This window comes from Peromyscus californicus, unplaced genomic scaffold, assembly GCF_007827085.1.
Source record: "Peromyscus californicus insignis strain IS unplaced genomic scaffold, ASM782708v3 Scaffold_10__1_contigs__length_136768540, whole genome shotgun sequence".
Taxonomy (NCBI): Eukaryota; Metazoa; Chordata; class Mammalia; order Rodentia; family Cricetidae; genus Peromyscus; species Peromyscus californicus.
Genome location: NW_026294391.1, coordinates 96895190 through 96922524, shown reverse-complemented (window position 1 = coordinate 96922524; position 27335 = coordinate 96895190). Strand labels below are relative to the sequence as shown.

Below are 27335 nucleotides of genomic sequence, written 5' to 3'. Positions count from 1 at the left end.
TAAGAGGATCACAAGTTTGGATCAGCCTGAACAGCTCAGTAAGCTTGTTTCAAAATATAAATGGCTGAGGATGTAGCTCAGTAGTAGAGTACTTGCCTGCCATGCATGAGGTTCTGGGTTCAGTACCCTTTTCCATGGGGAAACAATGCTGTCACAATATGCCTTTGCCACTTCGGTTGATTCTATACTTTTACTTATTGTTATAAAGATGAATAGTATACATAGTGAGTTCAAGGTTGGCTAGCCTAGGTAGGATACAGAATGAGACTCCTTTCTCAATAAATAAACACCACAGGAATGGTGAATTCCATCTAATGCTTCAATGTTCACTCCAAACGCTCATCTCAGAAAAACAGGATATTCCAACTGGGTGTGGTGACATACTCCTTTAGTTCCAGAACTAGTGAGGCAGAAGCAGGTGGATCTCTGTGAGTTCAAGGCCAACCTGGTCTACAGAGAGAGTTCCAAGACTGCCAAGGGCACACAGAGAAACCCTGTTCAACACAAAAAGACAAACGTGATATTCAAAATATTCTAACAACACAACAAATGACACAGCAGTCCCTATGTAATGACTAGAGTTCTGGGGGAAAAATGCTTGACCATATTAAATACTAGATGGAATTAAAATATTTTAAAAATTAAAAATGTATATATATACACAACAATAATAGAGAAGACGAAGTCATGAATTTGAGAGGGAGTGTGGGGGACATGGAAGGAGTTGGAGGAGAAAGAAGGGGGACTGGAAATGATATAAACACAGTGCTCATATAGAAATACTAATAAAATTTATGATTTCTCTCTCTCTCTCTCTCTCTCTCTCTCTCTCTCTCTCTCTCTCTCTCTCTCTCTCTCTGCAGTCAGGGGACAACTTGAAGGAATTAGATCCCTCCTTCCACCATGTGGGACTGCAGGACTGAATTCAGGTAAGTACCATTAACTGATGAGCAATGCCTGCCCGAAATAATACAATTTTCATTCTAACCTCTTTTTTTAAATCTTTTATTATTTTTTTTTTTTTTTTGCCAAATGCTGTTTATTGAAGGAGGGAAGAGGTCTTAAATACAGGCTTACAGCACAATGGGAGAACCCCAGAGGGCAGAAGTTTGCTATAGGTGTTTTACAATCTTGCATCTAAGCTGTTAACGCCCATTATGCAGGATACACAGACAAGGAACTTCCCTTAAGCATTCAGGAGGGTGGAACCCAACAGGGAATTAGCATAGGGAGAATATCAAGGTTAAGGTCCACAAGCAAGGCAACAGTTACCCAAAATGGGGGCCAGGGCCCTACAGGTCCCCCTTTTACTAGAAAATGTCACTCTAACTTCTAAAACTTGATACATCTAATTTTTGAAGTCAGTTTCACTATGTTGCTCAGGCTAAGGCTGATTCATGACAATTTCTAGAGACATAACATTAAGACCAAATAAAAGTGCCTTTCCTGTGGTTATAGCATACAATGCACTCACCAACTTTCGCAAAGGCCTCTTTGAGTTCATCAAGTTCATCTTTGGAAATCTGAGTGGTTGCCATGTCATCCATGTAAAGATCTAAAGGAAAGCAAATAGTTCAGTCTTCAAAAAAGTTGGTGAATACATAACATTAGCATCCTTGCTAGATTACAAACACACTAAGTAGGCTTGTAAACTACTAAAACAATCTGAATAGGTGGCCATATATGCCTAAAATAAAGAAAATAAACAGGTGACAAATCCTCATTTATCAAAAGCTATACAGTAAAAAAAAGTCTGACTCTATCTTTTTAAGGATAAAGTTTAAATGTTTTAAAAATTACATTTATCCATTGTGTATGTGTGTGTGTGTGCGCGCACACACACATACACACACACACACACACACACACACACACACACACACACGCATCATAGTGGGCAAGTAGAAGTCAGATGATAACTACTGGCATAGATTCTTTCTTCATCATGTGGATCCCAGAAGTTGAACTCAGGTCTCACTTGGTGGCAACTTTGTCCTCCTAAGGATAAAATCTTAAGCTACATTAAAAGAGTATAAGTAAGGATCAAGGTACAACAAGAAAGTGATGTATAACAGAATCTTGGCTTTTTGTGCCAAAGTGAAGGTCAAAACCACTCGGCTAACAATTCCTGGAAAATAAGTCACTAATTTTAAACAACATACTGATATCTATTAATCACTTTTTTGTTGTTGTTTTTGTTTTTCGAGACAGGGTTTCTCTGTGTAGTTTTGGAGCCTGTCCTGGATCTCACTGTAGACCAGGCTGGCCTCGAACTCACAGAAACCCACCTGTCTCTGCTCCCTGAGTGCTGGGATTAAGGGTGTACACAGCCACTGCTGGCTTTCAATCACTCTTTGTTTGTTTGTTTGTTTGTTTTGTTTAAGACAGGGTTTTTCTGTGTAGTTTTGGTGCCTGTCCTGGATCTCGCTCTGTAGACCAGGCTGGCCTTGAACTCACAGAGATCCACCTGCCTCTGTCTCTTGAGTGCTGGGATTAAAGGCGTGTGCCACCACCATCGGTATCAATCACTCTTCTTAAAGGAGAGATAAGACAAATATATTTGGGTTTGATATAGAATCCACACAAGTATATGGTAATATACATATGCTATATTAAATTGTTAATATTATAGAGTAGATATAATTTAAAATATTTTTAAAATTTATAATTTAAATATATTTGTATAAACACAATAATAAAGAAGAGAAAAAGGAAGAGGCCATGATTTGAGGGTGCATGTGGGAGGGGCATAGGAGGATTTGAGAGAGGAAAGAAAGAGGAAAATGATACAATTAAATTATGAACTTGAAAGTGAAAAAAGTGCTTTCAGAAAAAGAAATAAATATCCCCAGTAACACTCTTGACACAAATAAGTAGCAACTTTGTTTAAAAATAATAAAGTTATTTTAAAAATTAAGCTATAATCCTGTGGTATTAAATCTAAATTTATTCTATGTAGCATAAAAAAGATGTTTAACAGTGCTAATCACAAAAATACCAAATAAGATTAATTATAATTTCGTTTCCATATATTTTAAGCAATCATTAAGGTTTGTTGTGAATTGTTGTCTCATTCTGTAGCTGGACTCGACCTCTCTATGTAGACTTGACTGACCTCAAACGTTGGGCAAGTCTCTCACTTCTACACTGTATCATACTACAGTTACAGGCTTAGGCTACCATGCCAAGCCAATCATGGTTTTAATGAAAGTTATTACCCATTTCCATGAATTATATGTATAGAACAATGGCACAAAAAGCTTGGGAGTGAGAAAACGTAAAACATTTGGCTTGACCTCTATTTCTTAAGGCCCTTTCTAGTTTGGGTAATTTGAAGCAGTAATAATTTAAAATATGTAAGTAAAAAATTCCAAGCAACAACAAAACCTTACACAACTTATTTCATTCATACATTACATAGCATTTCTGTTTAAAAAAAAATCACAAAGAAAATTAGAAGAGTTAAGCCTGGACATAAACTACCCACGCTCACTATCCTTATTCCAGATGACAGGAATGTCCATACTTCTGTCCCACTTCCTTCCTTTTCAAAGCCTTTCAGTCCCCATTTTACCCTCACACTATATTTTAAAAATATCTTATTATTCTTTTTGAAGTGTGTGTGTGTGTGTGTGTGTGTGTGTGTGTGTGTGTGTGTGTGTGTGCGCGCGCGCGCACACATGCTCGAGTGCATGTGTGTGCAGTACCTGTGGAGGCTAGAAGAAGGTGTTAGTCTCCTGGAACTGTAGGTATATGCAGTTGTGCACCGCCAACATGGGTGCTGGGAATAGAACTCTAGGCTTCTGGAAGAGCGTTCTGTGCTCCTGACTGCTGAGCCATCTCTCCAGTCTCAGCCTTACACCATATTTTCAGTATCTATTACAGGCCCAGTTTTTGCCTTTGAAGAATTTACAATCTCGGGAGGCAACCAAATAATTACAACATGACAAGGAATTAGTGCCTTCAATGAAAGGTATAGATATCCATTTTGAAGAAGCCTGCAGGCTCGGGAGACTTTAAGGATTCGTGTTTTCTCAGGAAGGCCAGGGAAACAGTTCTTTTATTCTTCCTATAGAATTAGGAAATGCTTAGATCTCATTGAAATTATTTCAATTTTTTTCTTTATCTTTTACTATGTCATACAGGTTCTCCCAAAGAAACTAAAAGCATCCCAGACTGGTTCACACGCGAAACAGAAAAAATTGATATCATTGCTGCCTCTGAATAGTTTTTGAACACTAGGCATGCCCAGTGGTAGCTTTTTGCCCAATGACATAGTATATTCTCACTGGGCATGCAATGAGAGGACATCAATCAGTACCCTGGTTCTGCTGCTTCCTAACTGTACGTCCATGAGTAAGTTTATTTCATCTCTGTGAGCCTCAGCTTCTCATTTGCACACAGCACTAATAACACCTGTTTCCCGGGGATCCTCCTAAAGATTAAAGATGACGTATGTGAAGGCACATTATAAACTACAAAGCATTAGACAGCAACTTCAAATCCTCAGTGAAAGAAAAGCGGGAATAACTAACTCCAGAAGTCATTGTGAGGGACCATAAATATTAGGCATCAGTCTACTAAGAGCTTTGTAAATGGGATACATGAAGAGCTGTCTCATCTCCCCTCTAATTATTGACTACGGAGTATAACAAGCCTCCCTCATATATAAAAATTACAAGCCTTCAGTCAGGGTTGTTTAAGAAGGACGGGCCTAAAGAAAACCTGTCAGTCACATTTTACCTATGACTCAATTTGGCTCTTTCATAAGGCCAACTTCTTTACGGAACTTCAAGTGCAGTCAAGTGATACATTTTAAAAAATAAAAGTAATTTTAGTTTAAATATTTCAAAATCATCCACAGCTTGTTAATATGGTCACATTCCTCCTCATTTGCATATTTTCTCTTGAGCAATAAGGCAAAGGAAATGTTAAAGAGGTAAGATTAAGATTCAAATTTAAACCAGTTTCATAATGTATGATTGACAGGGAAAAGGCTCTTTGTAATGTCTTTCTTTTGCCCCCGAAGTCTGTCTTACCACAAAAGTGAACTTGGTTTACATGAAATGAAAGAGAACTAATATTCAAAGAACAGAACTATTTCCCTCCATTTCATTTCAGCAAATGAAATACTAGTCACGGATAAAAACTCCCAGGGTCTCTAGTCAGCAAAGCCCTTTGTTCTGCCTGGGTTCTGTTTTTTTTTTTTTTCCTTGCTCCATCTGCCTGATTCTTCTGTACAGAGAAAGCAGCCGGGAATTTAAAAAAAACAGAAAAAGCAATCCCTCTTTCCTAAACATCTGAGACACAGGAAAACAGATTTTCAACTCAGGGAATAAAAAAAAAGCAAACAAACCCTTGTTTGTTTGTTTTTTTCATAAAAGGATATGGTGTACAACTGGGTACGAATTCAGGGCGTCACCCATAGAAGAATCTTATGCCTATGAAGTCATCCCTAATTACAGCGTTTGACTAACAATACAGCAATTATGAAACCACACCACTGGCTCATTTAACTATACAGAAACCCTGGACACAAACCCTTGCTGAGAATGTTTTACCTGAAACTATTACTCAAAATTTGAAGGTTGTTTGAGGGAGAAAAAGGAGGGCCCTGATTTCTTTTCCTCGGGCACACACCTTTGGAATGTAGCTTACTGTACAGTAAGTAGACTTACAATGTGTCATTCTGTACCGTGGCTGAGTCAGGAGGAAGAGCGGCACATTCAGGAGCTGATTGGTGGGTAATCAGCTTGGATTAGTTTGTGTGTGTGTGTGTGTGTGTGTGTGTGTGTGTGTGTGTGTGTGTGTGTGTGTGTGTGCGCGTGCGTATGTGTGTATGCATATATGTATTTTTCCCTTGAAACTGGACTGGGTAAAAGGATAAAAATGGGATATGGCTGGGCTTGTAGCTCAATGTTAGAGGGCCTGACAATCAAGTGCCCCGAGTTTCATTCCCAGCACAGCAGAAAACAAATTGATCACCCACCCAAGCAACCCACGGGATATTCACCGTAGGCTTCATTCCCGTAGCTTACTCGTAAACTATGTAAAACTGGAAATGGGGGAAAAATGTTGATTAGTTACAAGATTGCACAATACATGACTTAAGACTTCTGAAGGAGAAACCAATAAAGGGTGAAAAAAAATGGAAGAATGTATTATTTTGTTATGAAGAAGAGGAAAACCCAAGGATATAGCCATCATTGTGGACAAACAATTCAAGAGCAGGCAACACAAAAGGGGATATTATTTGTCACCTTCTTCCATTCAAAACAGGCAGTGCTTTGAAACGCCCACACTTCACATTCCTACCTGTACCAACAGAAACTGCCACCCTGCCTCCTCCTCAGTTAGGTAAATCAACAGCACCAATCTCGAGGCTGGATGGGTGTGTGCCCTTCTGTGGGCTAAAGCTCACCTTCTCTTACTATGATTACTCAAACTCCAGTGCCATATTTCCTAATGACTTTGGAAGATTTCACCCCGAATGTCTAACACATTCACTCCTTACTCATCACCACTCATCAAGCCTTCATTGAATATATAGTAGACGGTGTGTCAAGTGCCACAGATACAGACAAGTAGGACCCTAAAGCCTCTTTTCTCTGAAAGAGTTTATTGTCCACTGGGGGAAACAGATGGCAACCCAGAGACACCATACTAGAGCTATCATTGCCATTTGAGCTGCATGGTGTGTGTCAGGGAACATTTTCAATGGGTCTGATGCAATCTTTGTCTTAGGAGACTGGGGACCCGTTCTGGGGTTAGAGTCAGAAAGAGAAGATGTTATCTGGGCCTGCAAAAATACAGGATGGTTGGGGCTTTTAGCCTAGGGTTACTGACAAGACACAATTACAGAAGGTCAGAGTCCGGCTGAGATGTAACCAAGGGGATGAAGGTTAGCAAGAATAACTCTATCTGGCCTCACTGCCATTCTCTCCCCTTCTCTTCTCAGTACTATGAATCAAACCCAGGGCCTCAAGCATGCTAGGCAGATGCTTCAATCTGGTTTGACTCTGACCTTTTCCTCTGAAGACCTCTTCCCTCAACTACTTCTCTCTCTCTCTCTCTCTCTCTCTCTCTCTCTCTCTCTCTCTCTCTCTCTCTCTCTCTCTCTCTCTCTCTCTCTCTCTCTCTGCTTTCCTTTTCCTCCCTGCATATTTTGGTTACTGTCAACCTCCAAGGTTGCCTTTTCTCCCTGAAAAGCCTGATTCCTAGTACTCTACCCACCTCTCATCTTTCTCTTCAGCTCGCACAGATTTTAGAATCCTGCCACGAAGTTTAGCAGTTTAGTGATAGACTTCCTCCTATAGTTACATAAGTGGAGGACAATATGGCTGAGATGCCTATCATCCTATTTGATTCCGTTCATCAGCCTCCTCCACACCGAGTCTCAAGTTCGACCCAAAATATTTTCCCTCAATAAATCAGAACTGTTATTTGACTTAATGTTGCTCAAATTTCTCACTCTGCAAGTCTTATTTTAAGGTAGCTTATTTCTGGAGAAGAAAATAGCAACTTATTTCTCATATATACCGCACCCATGGCTTGCTTCATGCTGGATACACAGATCTGGTGTCAAAAATATTGCAGCCAGTTGCAATTTTTCAAGGGTAATGAAAACTGCCGGCGTGCCCAATAGCCAATAATCATAGAAATTACAAGATATAAGCTAAATATTTAGGGTTCTGGTACATTTTTCTTTGAGCCAGAGTCTTAAGGCATCCCAGGCTGGCTTCAAACTCACTATGTCATAAAGGATGACCTTGAACTTCTGATCCTCCCGTCTTCACCTCCCAAGTGCTCAGATTATACATGTGAACTCCCAAGCCCAGTTTATGCAGTGCTGGCAACTAAACCCAAGGCCCTGGTTATACACTAGGCAAGTACTCTACTGAGCTGTATGCCCCGCTCAGGTTCTATTATTTTATCACCTATATTGTTTCAGGTGTGCGTTAAGTGGTCTAAGCCAGTTATATATAACTTTGCCTAAGACACAGAGCTACACAACAAATGTGAAACTAAAATACCATATGGGAAGAAAAGTGATCAATTGCTCCAACTACCCAACAAACTGCTCTTTAGATCTTTGGCCTCATACCCAGTAGAACCTGTGGAAGACAATTCAAAAGCTGTTAACAAATATGACCATGCTATTGAGAAATAGAAACAGTTGGCAGAAAACATAAATAGGAGCCCCTCCTAATGTTATCTTGTTCACATTACTTAAAGGATAAAGGAGTCACTTACATCTTAACTGAAATGACAAGTTCTGTGATTTTATGAAATGTTTAGAATATAGGGCTGGAGAAATGGCTGTTCTCTCAGAGGACCTGGATTTGGTTCTCAGCTTTCACACAGCAGCTCATATTCCAAACTCCAATTCTAGGGAGTTTGACACCCTCTTCTGGCCTCCTCAGGCACCAGGCATGCATGTCGTGCACAGACATACATGCAGGCATAACACTCATACACATAAAATAAAAATAAACTCATAAATCTTAAAAAGATTAAAAACATATACAGGATCTAGACAACAGGCTGAGCAAAGACTATACAGAGATTGCCTTTTCCAAAACATTGAGCTCAAATTGCCTTTGACTGTAAAACAAGTTCATAGTATCTGTGGGTACAGCTCAGTGGTAAGTAAAGGCCCTGGTTTCAAGCTCTAGCAACAAAAAATAAAATAAGAATACAGCACAAAACACTTTTCTTGCTGTACACTCATTCCTATGTACATTCATTGCTTAATTTCTTTTTTCTTTTCTTTTTTTTTTTTTTTTGTTGGTTTTTCGAGACAGGGTTTTTCTCTGTAGTTTTGCGCCTTTCCTGGAACTCACTTTGTAGACCAGGCTGGCCTCGAACTCACAGAGATCCTCCTGCCTCTGCCTCCCGAGTGCTGGGATTAAAGGCGTGCGCCACCATCGCCCGGCTACATTGCTTAATTTCTTGAGTCAAGCCTCTCCAATGCTCAGTGCTATGAAGAGCCTCCCCCGTTGTATTGGCATTATTAACTTAGTCTTAATGTAAACATAAGCAAACAAGCATGCATACATCGTTACTTTTTAGTACAGGATACTTTTTCTTTGGGGGCTTTTTGCCTTTCAGCAAACTTTCATGGAATCTTGCTAAAGCAGTCATTTTAATAGCTTAAGAATCTATACATTATTTTCCCCTTTTATTTCCTTTTTTCTCTTTTCTCTCCTCTCCTCCTTTCCTTTTGTGTCCTGTCCTGTCCTGTCCTGACTCCCTCTGTAGACCAGACTGGCCTCTAATTCAGAGATCTACCTGTCTCTGCCTCCTGACTGCTAGGATTAAAGGTGTATGTACTATACATCATTTTCATTCAATTGTTTGAAAGTCAAAAGCAGGCAGTCAAATCCCAAATGCCCTCAAACCTGTTTTAGGCCCCTAGTTCTGAAATGTAGAAAGTCATGCCTTTTTAGTGGCAAAAACGAAGTAACCTCGTCTCAAAGAAGGTGGAAGGTAAGGACTGACTGACAGCAGAGGCTATCTTCCGACCACTACATATGAGCCAGTGTCCCCACACTTATGCATATAAACACACAAAAAGGTTTTGTTTTTTGAGTCTTTTTTGTCTTTTCTTTTCTATTCATTTATTCTGTGCTTCATTATGACAAATATATCACACACATGTATTTGTATAATGTTCGATTATTGTTTTGAGACAGGGTCTCAAGTAATTCAAGCTGGCTTGAACTTTGCTATGCAACCAAGACTAACTTTAAACTCCTGACTAGCTCTAGATCCTGAGTGCTAGGATTACAGCTGTGCACCAAGATACTTTGTTTATGTGGTGCTAAGGGGATCAAACTGAGGGCATTATGTATGTGGCCAACTGAGCTACATCTCTATTCCCTGTCACTCACCAATTGCTTGGTTTTCTTTTCTTTCTGTGAGATACGGTATCACTATGTAGCTCAGGCTGGCCTGGAACTCATAGATATTCACCTGACTGTGCCGTTCAAGTGGTGAGATTAAAGGTGTTTACCATCACACTTGGTCCTGCCAATTGCTTTTGTGTGTGTGTGTGTGTGTGTGTGTGTGTGTGTGTGTGTGTGTGTGTGTGTGTGTGTGTGTGCTTTTCGAGACAGGGTTTCTCTGTGTAGTTTTGGTGCCTGTCATGTAACTAGCTCTGTAGACCAGGCTGGCCTTGAACTCACAGAGATCTGCCTGCCTCTGCCTCCTGAGTGCTGGGATTAAAGACGTGTGCCAATACCACCCACCCTGCCAGTTGCTTTTTATAGCTAATGTCCAAATTTTTTTTATAGTCAGTGTGAAGAAAAAATTTATATGAAAGGAATATTCAACCTATATAACAGACTTTACTTAGCACAGTTATTTTCAGGTCTACATCTTCTGGTAACTATGACATTTCAGGCACAAACTGTAAAACTAAGCAGAGAACATCTTTAAACCCACATGCTTAAAACAACATCATCTGATCTTTAGGGATAGCTAAAAATGTTATTTGGGCTGTACAGAATTAGGACTTGGAAAATAAAGCCAGTGGTTGAAAGAACATAAATCTGGATAGATGTAGCAGATATTCTTGGTTAATTCTTTTTTAAAAGGTTTATTTATTTGTGTGTGTGTGTGTGTGTGTGTGTGTGTGTGTGTGTGTGTGTATGTGTGTGTGTGTGTGTGTGTGTGTGTGTGTATGTGTGTGTGTGTGTGTGTTTGTGTGTGTGTGTTTGCATGGAAGACAGAGGCCATGGATCCCCCTACCACTGGAGATAGAGGTGTGTGGCAGCTGCCTAATGTGGGTACTGGAAAGAGAACCTATGTCCTCTGGAAGAGCAGTATGTGGTCCTAACTACTGAACCACCTTTCCAGCCCCTCTTCTTGGTTCATTCTAGTTCAAATAACGTAGGCTGGGCTGGGTGCCATAGAACTGTCATCTCACCTACTTGGAAAGCTGAGGCTGGAGGATTCTAAATTCAACAACAACCAGGGCAATTTGGCCAGATCATGTTTCAAAAGTAAAAGAAAAGAAGATGCTGGAGATATGGTCCAGTGGTAGAGTGTTGACTTAGAATTCATGAGACCCTAGATTCAATCAGCTGTACCACCAAACGATACATGAATGACATACAAAAATATGTCAGATAATGCAATTCAGGGACACTTGTGAGGTAACTTAAAAAGTCTTTTATTACTTGGGACTGGAGATGTGGTTCAGCAGTTAAGAACACTGGTTGCTTTTGTAAAGGACCTGGGTTTGTTTCCCAGCACCCCATGGCAGATCAAAGCTGTCTCTAACTCTAGTTCCAGGGGATCTGACATTCTCTTCTGGCCTCCAAGGGCACTGGATGCATGTGGTGCACAGACATATGTGCACATACATAATACAAATATACACATATTTCTAAAATTAATTACTTTTAATTTTATTTTGAGTATGAGCATATTTTATGTACATATATGTCTATGTACCACATGCATACAGTGCCCACAGAGGCCAGAAGAGGGCACCCGTTCCTCTGGAACTGGAGTTACAGATGGTTAGTTAGAGTCGCCATGTGGGTGCTGGGAACTGAACCAAGGTCCTCTGGAAGACTGCAAGTGCTCTTAACCATTGAGCCATCTCTCCAGACCCAAATAATGAAATCTTAACAAGGGCAAGTCTTTTACTCCCTTGACAAAATACGCTTTCAATTCCAAATCAAATGATATACTCTGGAAGACTGTTGCTGAAGGTTTTGTCTACCCTTTGCTCTGTCCCAAGAACTTGCCTCCTTTAACTATAATTTTAACTTAGATGTACCCAAAACCTTTCAAGAGACTTAAACATTCATCTTCTGTGAAATGTAAAGATGTTACACTCTTTTGCATTTCTATTGTCCCATGATCCCTTCAGATGCCCAAATGACCTTTTACATACCAACCACAGATCTCTCTCTCTCTCTCTCTCTCTCTCTCTCTCTCTCTCTCTCTCTCTCTCTCTCTCTCTCTCCCTCTTTTGGTTTTTTTGAGACAGAGTTTCTCTGTATAACAGTCCTGGCTGTCCTGGAACTCACTTTGTACACCAGGCTGACCTCAAACTCACTGAGATCCACCTGCCTCTGCCTCCCAAGTGCTGAGATTAAAGGTGTGTGCCACCACCACCTGGCAGATCCCTCTCTCATCCCTCCTCCTGCTCCCACCCACCCACCCACATCCCCTCCTCCAAAAGGGCAAGACCTCCTGTGGGGAGTCAACAAAGCCTGGTACATTCAGTTGAGGCAGGACCAAGCCCCTCCCCCTGCATCAAGGCTGTGCAAAGTGTCCCACCATAGGTAATGGGCTCCAGAAAGTCAGCTCATGCACCAAGGATAAATCCTGATCTCATTGCCAGGTGCTCCTCAAACAGACCAATCTACACAACTGTCTCCTGTATACAGAGGCTTTGCCCACTTTCTATTTACTTAATACCAGCAACCAGTTCAACTGTCCTAAGTTTTGTTGTTGTTGTTTCTTTTGTTTAGAGGTAAGGACTCCTGTAGCCTTGACTGACCTCAAAGTCACTGTGTAATTGAGATGGCTTAGAACTTCTGATCCTCCTGCCTCTGCTTCCCAAATGCTGTGATTACAGATATAGACTACCATGCCCAGACCTCAAATTTTCTGTTTGAATGATTTTAAAGGAGATGCATCACACAATCATAGCTATTAGCCAGTAACTTCCTCCCTGAATTTCTGTAAGCCACCCCTCTCCACACACACACACACATAGTGTGGTGCCTACCTACTGCCTTCTCTGTCTCCTCCACTCATCTGTGATTTCCTAGAAAACACAGATGATATCACCAATGCTTTTTGTATCTTGGCTCACAACAGGTACCCACTAAATGCTAGTTGAAAACATAAGCATTGATGGGGGTGAGTAGGTGATTGAGCAGACCTATCTAGCAGGCAGGCTATCTAGTCATCTCACATGTTTTACAAAATGCACATTCTTGAGCTGGACATGGTGATGCCTATAATTACAGAACTTGGGAGTGTAAGGCAGGAGGATTGTAAGTCCCAGGCCATCCTGAGCTATACAGAAAGTTCAAAGACAGGCTAGGAAACAAAAGGAAACCTGTCTAAAAAAGGAAACAAAGCCTCCCCACAAAAAAAAAGCTAAACTAGTCACACTCAGGGTATAGATTAGTGGTAGAGTGTTTCTCTTAATACAGTGGGCTCAGTCCTTACAGTGCTCATCTCCAATAAATAAATGAATGAATGATTAAAAAACACATAAAGTTGCAAACATTATTAGAGAAAACTGTGAAAAAGAAACCTGAGAACATAACAAACTCAGATTCTTCACATGCGATTGGTCTGTGATCATGTTTTACTTATTTACTCTGGTTTCATACTTCAAGATACTACAGAACTCCTTGAGATGTTTGCTACCTATTCTTTGAATGTAACTGAAAGTCAAACAGAAAGAAACAGTTCTTGCTGGCTTTTGGCATATAAGTAGCACATTTCACCCTTACACTATGACACATGCATGGATCATGTTTTGACAGTTTTGCCTTTCACAGGTAAAACTGAATGTTTACAAATAGACATAGGTAGTTATACAAATAGCTATTAGCACTTTCAATACACAAAAATAGGAGAAAACAGCCAGGCATGGTGGTGGCATATACCTTTAATCCCAGCCCTCAGGAGGCAGAGGCAGGCCGCTCTCTGTGAGTTTGAGGTCATCCTGGTCTACAGAGCGAGTTCCAGGACAGCCAGTACTACCCAGAGAAACCCTGTCTTGGAAAACCAAAAAAAAAAAAAAAAAAAAAGCCAAGGCAACATACTGAGACCCTGTAAGTAAGTAAGTAAGTAAATAAATAAATAAATACAAAAATAGGAGAAAACAATATAATTGCCACCCACAAACCCACCAGACAGTACATTCATCAGGATTTACCGACAAATGCTCTGTCTACCGTCTCTTCATTCCCACTCCCACTCTTTTCCCTACCTCTCTAACTGGAATTATTTCCAGTCTAATGTCAGACATCCCATGATTTCACTACCACCTAGCTACTAAGAAACAAATTCATCTTCTGAAGGTATTTCTACTCTAGTCTAGAACAGTATAGGCTAGATCCTAATTGAGCATTGTCAGTAGCAATGTGTATGAGTCACTCAAATCCCAAAGGGTGCCCTACTCTGTGTCATTTCCTAAAGGAATATCGAACACTTCCATTTAAAGTAAAAGTTTCCTTTCACCTTTGGTGCTTAATATATCCAGATAAGATCTCAAAGAAATGGCTATTTAAAAAGAAGTCACTAACTGTTCCAATAATAACAATGCTCAATTTGACTTACATTGAAGACATTCTTTAAATGCTTGCTTCAGAAAAGTTTCATAGGTTTTTAATGCAAGTCAGAATCATGATTTAAATATGTCAAACTCAAAAGACTCGACTCGGAGGGAGGAAAGGGATAGGAGAAATGATGTTATATTATAATTTCAAAAAAGTAATAATAATAAAAAAGACTCAACTCATATAAACTCCTTTTTTTTAACCCATTGTGTACTAACTCATTGGACTGAACTAGAACAAACCCCTTTTGAAAGCATTCATTCCTTTTGTATTTCTCTAGCAAATTTTACACCTCCTACCCACAAACTGTGTAAAAAATAATGCTGTTGCTCATGAAATGAATTGCCCTTCATACCTGAGGGGTCTCCAGCCTCCTGTCTTGTGAAAATGAACATGTTTAAAAAGTCAAGGGCGATCTCCTGGGATGTGTGTTTGTACATATGTATGCGCAATATCAGAGTAGCTAACATGTTTCAATTAAAAAGAAAACTACTGCTAAGCACTATTACCTACAATATAAAAATCACTAGATACACAGTTCCACGTCCCTCTTCCATCAACCGAGTATCTGTCTCTAAAAGTGCCTGCCTGCTTCAGTATCATATACCTTCCCAATTCAAATATTGTCCTTGTTCTAAAAACCACTAGACTTGTGTTTCATACTGCATAGGTGATGTTTCACTCAGAGTGGAGATTATTCTGTAACTAGCTATACTCCCTCTTGTCAGAAACTTCAAGAAATAAGCCTTTTAAGAGCCTCTCCTTTGTATGACTGAAAACCTTGCTGAGCACTGCAAGTCACCACCACTGCTTTGTTACAGTAACACCATCTAAATTCTGTAGTTTGTGAACGGCAAACACCAGGCAAACTGTTTGGCATAAGCCACTTTGTATGAACAGAGATACTAATCTAATTATGACATGTTCTAGCACGACCAGCCACCTCAACTTCGTTACAGAATTAAAAAATCAAAAACCTTTAACAAGAATCAAAAGCATCTGAAATCTCGTCTCTTCTCTCTCCACTCAAAAAGCCACAGGTAACAATTTCTACCGTTTAAACTTTGAAGCATTGAACTTGACAAGTAAAGATTATTTAAGTAGGACTTCAAAACCAAAATACTTAAAAAAAAAAAGAGAACAAAACCCCTAGAACATTCCCAACATTGAAAAAGAGAGAGAAAAAACCCAGTATATACATAGAAGAGGTTAAATTTATAGATTCAAAGATTTCTTAAAATAAACAAATTTGACTATACTTAAATAAAATTTTAAGAGTGATTGGGATTACAATGGTTTATCTAAGCAGAAAATAAGAATTTCTTGTTTTTACAAAGTCAAGCTTGGCTTAAATATTCAATAACCTAAAAGTTAGCACCTACAAAAATAATATTAAAATAGTTACCCTTTCCGACGGGAGCAAACCTGTTTCTTCTCTTGAAGCACTCTCTAATAGGACCGTCTCCCACGCCCAGAACTTGAAATCTGGAAACCCAACATTCTTCTTCCAATTGCATCTTTAAAGAGCAAGTCACAACACTTCCTGCTAGCAAATGAACACCCTGACAAAGGAATGATACAATACTTACGAATCTCCTTCCTGGCTGCCTGGCAGTCCTTTGCCAGAGGTTGAATAAATTCAAACTTAAGCGCAACCTTGAGAGAGAACTTTATGCTTTCATTTTGGCTCCACTTTTATAACCAGACAGGGAACCAAGGGAATTTCATGTTGGTTCAGGTCAAATAGCTACAACCCATATACCTATTTAGAGTTTGGACAGTAGCCAAGTAACCCGCTTATTTTAGAACACAAAGAACAGCTTCTCCCCAGTGTCCAAGCCAGTCACCCACAGTTAAATACATTACTTAGAAAAGCAAATTAACTATCTCAGGACACTTACACTTTCTATTACTCATTCCAATCCACATTCAACATTTATACTCCATATTCTAGTTGGTACAGCGTTTATTTCATTTCAGTTTCTGTTAGAACAGTAAGCTCTGACATGGGACAAATTACAGTGTCTACCAGCACAGTACACCAGAGCTAAGCCAATGCTTGCTGAACTGAGCCCTGCTCTATCAAAAAGGCTGTTTCACCTTAGTAAAGAGCTCAGGAGTCAGACTGGGTGTGAAGCCTTGCTCCACATTTTAATAGCTTTACATGCTCTTAGGCAAGTTGTTTAAACTCTTCTGCCTGGTTTTCCCAGCCAGGATCATGATGACAACAAGCATTTTGGACTGGAGCTGGGGCTGGGGCTCAGACACAGTGCTGGCCCAGTATGCAAAGGGTCCTAGGATCCATCTCTAACACTGTAAATGATAATAATAATATGAAATGCCCACTGGGCATGGTGGTCCACACCTTTAATCCCAGCACACGGGAGTTAGAAGTAGGCACATCTCTGTAATTTCAAAGCCAGCCTGGTCTACAGATTGAGTTCCAGGACAGCCAGAGCTATTTCACAGAGGAACCCTGTCTCAAAAAAAAAAAAAAAAGCAAAAGATAATAAAAATATTCAATATTCCATATTACAGTAACTACTTTATACACAGTAGAGCATTTTAAATGTTTGTGTATGCCATAAATGTAGGTCATGCTAATCAATAGATGTGGATAGCCACCCTTATTAAAAGGCTTTTTACCTGCTCTAGCAATCGAATCACTGAATGGCTAGATGAAAACAAAACAAAACGGTAGTACTAACTAGGCTCAGAACACCATTTCTATAGAAAGACTCAGTGTTAATTAATAACATGAGAGGAATGGAATGGAAGCATGGGAGCCCTAGACGTCTGGCAGTCTTGAAGTCTTTTTGACCCTGACCAAATCATTTAGCCTCTCTGAGCCTCACATCCCTGTCTGTAAAAATGGAGCGAACTTTAAAAGGCTGCCTGGGAAGATGGAAGTATGTAAGAGTGTCAGTGTCCAGCAAGATGTTGCATAAGTGGAGGGTAGTATTGTAGTGAGCCCGGATAACACGTGCTTACTAATTTTTGCTCTATCTACCATATAAGAAAGAAATAAAATGAAATAACCAATACTCTGGATCTTTCCAAATAGGATAAAACCAGGTGATGCATCTTATAATCCATTAACTTCTTGGCACACAGATGTGACTCATAGTGCATTCACTTGTGAAGAGGAACCATCACTGGATAGTCCCTATTAAGAGGCAGACAGCGTCTTGTCCTCATCACTTCCTATTGCCTACCAACGCTTGATTACACTTCATTGCCTTAATGGACATGCTTCAATGCATTACATCAACCACCAAAATTCATATGAAATACCAAAAAAGCAACACAATCCAGAAGAGACAAAATGTACCAGGAGAAGCCAGAGGACATATTTTTCTTTTCTCCCCGCTCTTTCTTTTTCGAGACATGTATCTCTGTGTTTACCCTGGCTATCCTGGAACTCGGTCTGTAGACCAGGTTGGTCTGGAACTCAACGATCTGTCTGGCTCTGCCTCCCGAGTGCTGGGATCAAAGGCGGGCGTCACCAGTGCCGCCCGGCTTGTCACCTCTGCCTGGCCTTTTTTCATCAGCTTTAATTGCTGACTCATAGAAATTTCTCAACTTTTTCCAATTCTCCATTTGCAAACCAAGCCTATCACTGTCTCCCAGATGCCTGTCAGGGTACCTAGTACTTCTGCAGGACCCCCAAAGACCCTGGTACTAACAGGAAGACAGGTATCTACATAAGTGTAATTGTGTTTTTTGCAGGTAAAAAAATACTGGAGCAGAGGCAACTGCTTTAGGTAAGGAGACCAGAAATCCTGGGTTGTTCTTCCCAGCAGGAGCTGTTCTTCAGCCACACCAGCTGCTTCAAACCACTTAGATGGATCTGTTCCAATTGCTACCTAGCTACCCTTTCCAGATGCACAACATCATCATCAGGTGAATGCAGCTTGAGAAGACACTTTTCTTTCTGTTTTACAGATAGTTCTAATAGGTTACTTAGAAAGTATATCCTTGACTTCTTTGGTCATAGACAAATGTATATTTTTCTAGCTTTTCAAACTCAAATGCTAATGCTAATCTCTCTCCTACCTAGCATTCAAGAGGTGCTAGGTTCCATCCGTAGCACTTGAAAAAGGAAAATCCAAAAGGGAAAAAACAAAACTAATAAAAAACCCAAAACAAACCACCCCCACACGTTTCCTAAAAGAAACTTCTTCAGCATCAATAGAGCAACCAGTTTTGTTTTGTTTTCTTATTCTTTCTTTTAGTCTGTGGCTCATTTTGTAAACTTCTTTCTCACTCACCATCTGAAAGGGGGGTTAGAAGAAGGGTTGGGTGGTGGTGAGTGTGTCTGTGTTTGCATGTGCCCATTTTGTGCCTGTGTGGCTAGGAACCTGTTTTTACTATGGGTAATGAAAATTGGCTTGGGAAGAGAAGAGGGTGGCTAGGGGTGAATAATGAGCTTTCCATTTTTACAAGCAGGCAACAGAATAAAAACAGGTTTCATATTCATCCTGATGAATGGAAAGCCAAGGGAAAGCCCATGCAAATTGTCTCTCAGATCTTACAAGCAAAACAATAAGGTTCACACACACCCCTCAGGGTGGAAAAAAAATAATAAGCACACCCAATAACGTCATAGGAGAGTTTCATACACACAGCAGTGTAATGTGTAGCTAGAATACAAAATCTAGACCGCATTTTTAAGATCTTTCCAACTTGTGCTCAAATGTCATGCTCCCCACCACACCCACTGCTGTGTATTTTCTTTCTGCGTGGGACCGGTACCTGGGAGCCCCTCCCACTCTGCTTAATGACACACCTCAATACAATGATCTAATTTCCTGTCAAGAAACAAGATATTACCCATTTTGTGACTTAAAAAGTAACACAGAGTGAGTGAAGCACTCATGAACAGGGATCTAACATATAAAATAGGTGCCAGTATACCATGCAGGAGACTACTATACTCCTGTAATTTTTAGCCACATTGGAACATTTCAAAAATGCGTCCTAGAAGCAGTATTAGGTAAACGAACTTCTTGTTGCACAGACATGGCTGGTTGTAACATCCTAATCGATCTGTTTTTAAGGATCTTTTTCCTTTTCCTCCCTCCCACCCTGACTGTTCTGAGAATGGAATCTGGGGCCTTCTACCTGCCATGAAAGTGATTTACACTGATCTATACAAGGCTCTGTAAATTTTCATATTTGGAGAGAAAAACAAGGCACAATCATGCATCAGTTTCAGCATTCTGAGATACCAAATAGTGACAGTTCACCTCCATAACCACAGGCTGCCTCGTGAACAGTTAGTTCATATCCGAATTCACTTTATCTTCTACAGACTTGACCATAGCATTGAAATTTGGAATGTAAACACTTTACATTGCTTCCATAGCTGCTCAGTTGTAAGGCATGGGAAACGATGTTAAAAGATAAACAAAACACACTTGGTGGTCCTGGCCTCTAATTATATTGCTATTGGGGAGGCTGAGGCAGAAAGATGGCAAATTCAAGGCCTGGTAGGGATATGGACTAAGTGCAAGGGTCCAGGAACCAAGAGAGGGCGCATCCGGATCTCGGGTCTTCAGGGTCCTCTCTTGGCCCCACCTTGGAGGCGTAACAGTTACCGCAGCCTCAATGGGGGTTGGAACTTCCAGATCAAGGTTGGAATGGCTACCCACTACAATAATTTATTTAATGCGTGAAGGTGGAACAATCTACATCATTCAAAGGCCAGGAAGACCAAAGACAAAAACTTTAATATGAAGCTAATTAGGGAGGGGTGGCTAGATATGGTACTATAAACATGTAAGGCAAGTACTTGGGAGGAACATGCTAGGCAAATGCTTTTACACTGACCTACAGCTCCAGCCCCTGGAATGTTTGTTCATATTTAAGGAGAGAAATAGGACACAAAAATATCTTAATTTCAGAGGACAGATAGTGGGGGGTTTACTATATGGTGGTGAAGCTGAATCTGGCGGAAGTTAAAGGGAAAGTTGGGGTAAATATGACCAAAATACATGGTATGAAATTCTCAAAGAATTAATAGAGTGTGTGGGTGGGAGGAGGATCCGGGAGGAGTTTGGAACAGTAAAAAGAATAGGATAAAATATATTGTATGAAAATATATTTTGAATCAAGAAATAAAATAATGAATAATGAAAAAAAAACTCTTAATCTCAACATTCCAAGGATGACTCCATGTTGCTATAGATTTATTAGCTCTGTTTCAATAATAAAATAACCTGTTTTAAAATAAACCAGAATTTTAAATGTATATTAAATTATATTCCCAATGCACTAAAACTAAAGGTTGAAATAAAACAATCGAAACATTTTCATTTGAGACAAGGTCTAGTCTTAGAAGCTTGCCTTAAACTATGATCCTCTTGTCCCACCCACCTAACTTTTGGGATTGCAGGTATGGTCCACCATTATGGGCTTTTCTCAGTTTGAAATATAAGTTCTCAGAAAACGGTTAGGCCAGTCTGGCTCCATAGTCAATTCCAGGATCGCCTGGGCTACCGTGAAAGTCTCTGTCTTTAAAAAAAAAAACAGCAAAACAGACTATTAAGTATTAATGGAGCTAGGCTCCATCCTTAGTAGTGGAGGGGAGGAAAAGGAGAAAGGAAATCAGAACACAAAAAGTCCAAGTATTGAGAAGTAAAGGGGGCCAATACAAATCTTCAATAATTTTTAGTTTGACTTACATCTCCAACTTTATTCTTGAAAAACAAGTACTCTATTGTTCCTTTCATGCCAAGAACATTCAATTCATTTACTTAAAAAGATTTATGTATGTGTATGTGCACATGTGTGGTGTATGTACATGTGTGTGGCATGTGTTCACGTTTACATGCCTGTAAGACCACAAGGGATGACCAGAGGAGGATGTTGGTCCTTCTCTATCATGCTTCATCTTATTCCCTTGAGATAGGGTCTCTCACTGAGGCTGGAGCTAGGCTCAAGGGTAATTATGCACATACATTAATATTATAAACACATTAGTAAAATTCATATTGGGTATGGAGAATGTAGGTCAGTTGGTAAAGTTCTTGCTTAGCCTGTATGAAACTCAGGGTTCAATACCCAGCAGCAAGTAAACCAGGTGTGTTGGTGCACACTCATAATCTCAGCATTTGGAAGGTGGATGCAGGAGGATCAGAAATTCAAATTCAATCTTACCTTGCCTATATCATGAGTTCAAAATCAATGTGCTGTATTTATTAACCCTGATTCCCTCTAATAAGACTATATTAATGTGGTGCACATGCTATTACAAAGCACAATGTCAGCTAAGCAAATTGCAAATTATTAAGATGGAATTTTAAAAAGAAATAAAAGAGAAATGGTAGGAGAAAAAAGAGGAACCTTAAAAAAAAGAAAGAGAGAGAATCTCCTTGGTTTTCCTCTATAAAAGGAAATGAATAAGGGATGTGAGCAAATATGGGCATGACCACATGGTTTTTCCACCACAGCCTGTCATCTTATTTTACTTCAGGACAGGAACCATCATGTCATCTCCTTTGAGTCAGCCCTTGTACTACTCACATAGGCAAAAATAACTAAGCGATATATTCATTTTCCATGGTGACTATTAAGTACATTTGAGTATTCCACAATTCCTCAAATGACAGAAACACATTTCTAAATGAATTTACACACTAATTTGAGCCTCCTGTGTCCCTTCACTCCCCCACAAAACTTGAATTAAGCTATTTCTAAAGAATAAATCGCCAAGGTAAGCCCATAGCACTCCTTGGATAGTGAGGCGTACAGGTGTATGTAACACTTGCAAAGGAACATGGCCGTGACAATCAAAAATATTTACTTTAGTTACCAGCTTCTGGATACTTGCCATGTATTCCAAACAAATCGTCAATTTTTCCCTATTCAAATCAGATAAAATATTCAAGAGTTCAACACGCATTTGGTGGAGGTTTTAAAAGGCTGAGCAGCCCCATTAAACGACTTCAAATAGTTCTAGAGCCTTAACCTTGATCAAAGTATACGAGGGCAGTGATTTTTTTTTTTGTCTACTTCCTTTAGTAATCTACTTTGGCATCTAAGACAGTGCCTGGCACACAAGCGGCACTGAACAAACCAAACTTGACCCACAAGAAAGAAAAATCTCATTTAGCTCCCAAGACATCACTGCTCTGGCTTTCCAAACTTTACAACTGCTTTTTGACCTCACAGGGAAGAATGAAAGAAATCTTCAAAAGAAAGAGCTGTTTTAGCATTTCCTGCCTGGATGCCCTAGTCCAAGATTAACCTTGTCAGTTCTTAGCAAGGCATATAAAATACTCTTTAAATGACTAAATCAGATGCATTGGTAACATGAAGCCAGAGCTTCTAGGAGGCCAGTTTCTACTTGTTACCAGATGTTGCTATCACTTCGAAGTGTTAAATGCATCCATGAAGTTTCACATGTTTTGCATGGGAAATACAGTCTGACTTCCGCTACAATTGCAACAACAAGTTCACAGAGAAAACTTGTGGCCTTGTTGCCTAATAAAACATTTAGGATATTGCCAACATTCATTCACTTCAAGAACTGCATAGTGGCAGCTCAATTCTCCCTTGGAATTTTTGCAAATATACATACACTTTCAGAACACAAACCAAATCAATTCCATGTCCTTAGGACTTGGCAGTGCACAGCCTGCATTGTAGCTCTTCAGAATACATATTTTTGGGTGCTTTCACAAAAGCAACTAGCTGAAAGATCCAATTTGTGTGTGGGTGCGTGCACACACACACGCGGGGACACACTTTTGGAATTATTCTTGTAAATAAGTAAGCAATCTTCAGCTTTCTATACACTTCAGGTATCCTTTGCCAGGTCCAATTCAACAGTCCTATGCTGTTTCTAAGCACTGTTTGCTGGTTAATTTCTTTGGTGTGTTACCATTAAGGTTTTATTCGCTTCATTTAATTTTTTTTTACTCTCCAGAGAGTTCAGTACAGCAACAATGGTTGCTATTTTCCACACATAATGGTCATTGTTAAATCTGCCTCAACACAGAACTGTGAACACAATGTAGATTTATCTCTAAGATTGGTCACAAAAATGCCACAGTCTCTTAAAAGAGGTTATATGCTCTTACCATTCATATATATGTATGAGAGATAATTTACAAATTTTATTTATTATATTTTTGCTGAGGAACTTCATTGTATGTTTTTTGAGGAGGGAGCAGAATTCATCAACATAAGACCAGGCTGGCTCAGATCGCTCCACTTGGATTATAAACAACCAGATTTGTTTGGCTTGTACTTCATTTGGTCATCTGTTAACCTGGTATAGCTAAACACATCTCATTACAATGAATTTTGCCGCAAGTCAAAAGGTTCTTATGGTCTTCACTTGCTAAACACCACATTTTTAGGGTTAATCATCCTCTTCCTGCTCCCAGATCATTACGTCAGAAACCAGCTAAGACTGTCAGTGTTCTTCCACTGGGGTTGACTATTCTAGGTTGACTGGCTATTAGAATTCATGGCTTTGTAGGGTGATTTTTTTAAAAGACAAAATTAATGGCTACTGATACCACTTCGTGGTCAGAGTGATTGGCTAGCATGTGCAAGGCTGTTTCCATCTCCATAAGTGCAAATTAAGAAATAAATACTCCTGAAGTAAAAAAAATACATAAAAATGCAATCAATTATGTGAAAAAAGAAACGACTATTTTTGATGAGTACCATATCATTTCCTCTTAAAGGCAACAATAAAAAGCTTTTGTAGCTGTTGTACTCAACCATTGAACTACATCACAAGCCACATGTATTTTTTTCTCCTTTTGTTTTCTTCTTTTGATATTTTCTTTTGAGACAGAGTTTCAACTATGAAGCCTACCAGGCCAGCCTTGAACTTGCCATAGAACTGGCTTCATCTTGTGATCCTCCTGCCTCAGTCTCTCCACATTACAAGTGTGAACTGCTATGCTTCACTGTCTTTCCCAAATTAAACTTTCTTCTGTTAAAGATAGGTTTTTCTGAAGCTGTAGCCATTACCTAAGCAGTTACAGACATCACTGGCTCTATGATGGTAGACAGCACTATAACGACTATCATTAGGATCCACGTGCTATATGTTAAGGAAGCTTTCATTATAGAGCAATAATTCTGCTCTCTACTTCGAGCAGTACATTTCAACTGTGGTTCTCCTGTTTCTGCTCTCTGAATCTAACCACTTCATTTTGTCTTCCAGTGTTACAGGCTGAATGATACATTTTACTAAATGAAATAAAAGCCAATTGAGAATAAAAACAGGATGCAAAAATGAGCCATACGGCTTTGTTCTGTGCCGCTCACTCTGAATCATTAAATATAAAGAGAGTATAAAAGCTTTTTCCCGAGAAAGCAGGACAGAAATGAAAGCACAACTTTGTTTCATCTTCCCTCACCCGAATGCAAGAAGGTGACATCTTCTTTCCAGTTCCCCAGCCATAATCAGTCTGGCAGTCCCCATTGTTTTGATTTTGTTCCAACCTGACAGTAAATTTCCCAGTGTTCTTCTAAGTCCACCAGCTTACCAGACGCGTTTGTAATTGTTAAGGTATTATTTTTGAAGAATCTATAATGAAAGCCCGAGAATGCACAAGGGTTTTCATTTCAAAACTTTTGATTTAACTGCTCACGAATAGCAAACACATCTCAAACTCCAATGCTCCAAATCCCAGTGGTTTAATAGCATGTCCCATTTTGCTATTTTGAGACATGAATTTATTTGAGGCAAATGATGGGCTAAGCCATAATTCCCTTAAGGCATGTACAATAAGAAGTTTGGGAGTCTCATAAGCAGTTAGTTACTCTTTAGCAATTACAAAAATAGCTAGTCATTGTGGCTTGTGTTTATAATCTAAGTAATCAGAGGCTGAGTCATGAGGACTACCTATATAGAAGCTACGCAGTAAATTCCAGGCCTTCCTGGACTACGGAGTATGAGCCTGTCTTAAAAACACCCAAGACAAATTTAAAAAAATAAAAATAAAAAGTTCCACAAGTAAAACTTAAAACTTTCCTTAAATTCAAGCAACGTTCAATGATTTAGAAAAGCTACATAGTTTAAATCAAAGAATGTGTCAGCTCTGTGTGGTAGCTAACATCTATAATTCCAGCACTTGAGAGGATGAGTTTGAGACCAGCCTATGCTTCAGTGTGACACTTTGTCTCAACCTTTCCCACCTGCCCCAGAGGATATGTAATTCTTGGGCTGGGGCTGTAGCTCAGTGGTAGAGCATTGATCTGGCAGGAATAATACCCTGGGTCCCATGCTGACAATTATAAAACAACAAAAAAGGAAAGTTTCATTCCTTTGTGAAACTTCAATTCTTGGCAACTCAAAAGGCATTCAGGCTATATTTTAAGAGACACTTTCATTCGATGATGTAAAAATTATAAAAATAAATGAATGTGTTTGCCAAAAGGAAATGGTAAATATACAGCAGTTGGGTGTCATATGCATGCGATCCCAGCACTTAGAAAGCAGAGGGAAGAGAATCACGTGAGTTTGAGGCCAACTAGGGTACACACAACCATGGTACACACTCGGGGAAAAAGAAGGTAAGTGGCTGAGGGGACAGGTACCTGTTTCTTGATACATTATACAACACATACATGTGTCAAATCATAGGGTAATATAATTTTTATATTTCTGTTTGTCAGTTAAGGAAATTAATTTTGTGGGGAGACAGTATATAACCCTGGCTGGCCTGGATCCATCTATGAAGACTAAGGCTGGCCTAAAACTCACAGAGATCTACCTACCTGAGTCCTGGGATTAAGGGCATGTGCCACCACGCCTGGCTTAATTATTTTAAAGTATAAAAATAGATACAGCTGTGGTTGGTATGTAGCTCAGCTGACAGAATGCTTGTTTTGTATGCATGCGTCCCTGGGGTAAGTCCCCAGCACTTCACACAGCAGAGCTGGAAGACCACACCTGTAGATTCAGCACTCTGGTAGTAGAGGCAGGATGATCAAAAGTTCAAAGTCATCTCAACTACATAGAGAATTTAAGGCTAGTATGTGCTACATGACATTGTATCTTTAAAAAAAAAAGGTACAGTGTTAGAAAACAAGATTTAGCATTAGACTAGACAAGGAACTAAATAGTTTTCCTTAATGAAATTATCATTTGAAAATGTGTTGTCATTTACATATACAATCTCTAAAATCTAATTCGTTGATATAATTCCTCTAAAAACTCCAGTGTAATTTTTTTTTTTTTTTTGAGACAAGGTTTCTCTGTGTAACAGTCCTGGCTGTCCTGGAACTCTGTAGACCAAGCTGGCCTTGAACTCACAGAGATCTGCCTGCCTCTGCTTCCCAAGGGCTGGGATTAAAGGAGTGTACCCCTCCCCCTGACCCCCCCTCCCGCAACCCCCGCTGGTGTAATTCTTTACAGTTATAAGCAAATGTTTCCTTAAAAATTATGTAGTAAAGAACAAGCCTAAAAATAGTTAAAACATACAGACAAGTGAGTGGATTGACGTTCCCCAGTGTTAAAGTTACACTGTGCAGCTACACTGGTCAAGAGACATTGTTGATGACAGAGCATCAATACTTGGAACACTGGAACAGAACAGAGAACTCAAAGCACTTATATAAGTATGTGCAACAGATTGTGTGTGTGTGTGTGTGTGTGTGTGTGTGTGTGTGTGTGTGTGTGTGTTTTATTCTGTGTGTGTGTCCCTGGACAGGAAACTATGTCCCAGAGGGCCCAGAAGTGGTCCCAGAGAGGTCACGTGAATATGTGTGTGCTGTGGATGGAAGCCAGTATCTTTTGCACTCTAAGCATATGACCTACCATTGAGCTATTTTGCTATCCCATGAACAAATGACTTTTTACAAGAATGAAAAAAAAGCCGACCAGTGGAGGAATAGTAGTAGAGCAGAGAGATAAGCACAAGCACATAAAGGAGGGGGAGGAAAGATAGTAGGAGTCAGAGGAGAGTGGATCTGGGGGAGAGGGGAGGTGGGGGCTAGGAGGAGTGGAGGGAGGGGAAACTGTGCTGGGGAGGGATTGTATGA

At 39.7% G+C, this 27335-nt stretch overlaps 1 protein-coding gene across 3 annotated transcripts in view; it reads right to left on the bottom strand.

Moving 5' to 3' along the window:
- Pls3 (plastin 3) overlaps positions 1-27335 on the bottom strand; it is a 91024-nt gene that overhangs the window by 40772 nt on the left and 22917 nt on the right. For all 3 annotated transcript variants that reach the window (XM_052737819.1, XM_052737829.1, XM_052737813.1), the window contains exon 2: positions 1475-1555. In XM_052737819.1, the coding sequence (XP_052593779.1) occupies positions 1475-1547 (73 nt within the window). In that variant the 5' untranslated portion in view covers positions 1548-1555. The remainder of the gene's footprint in view (positions 1-1474; positions 1556-27335) is intronic.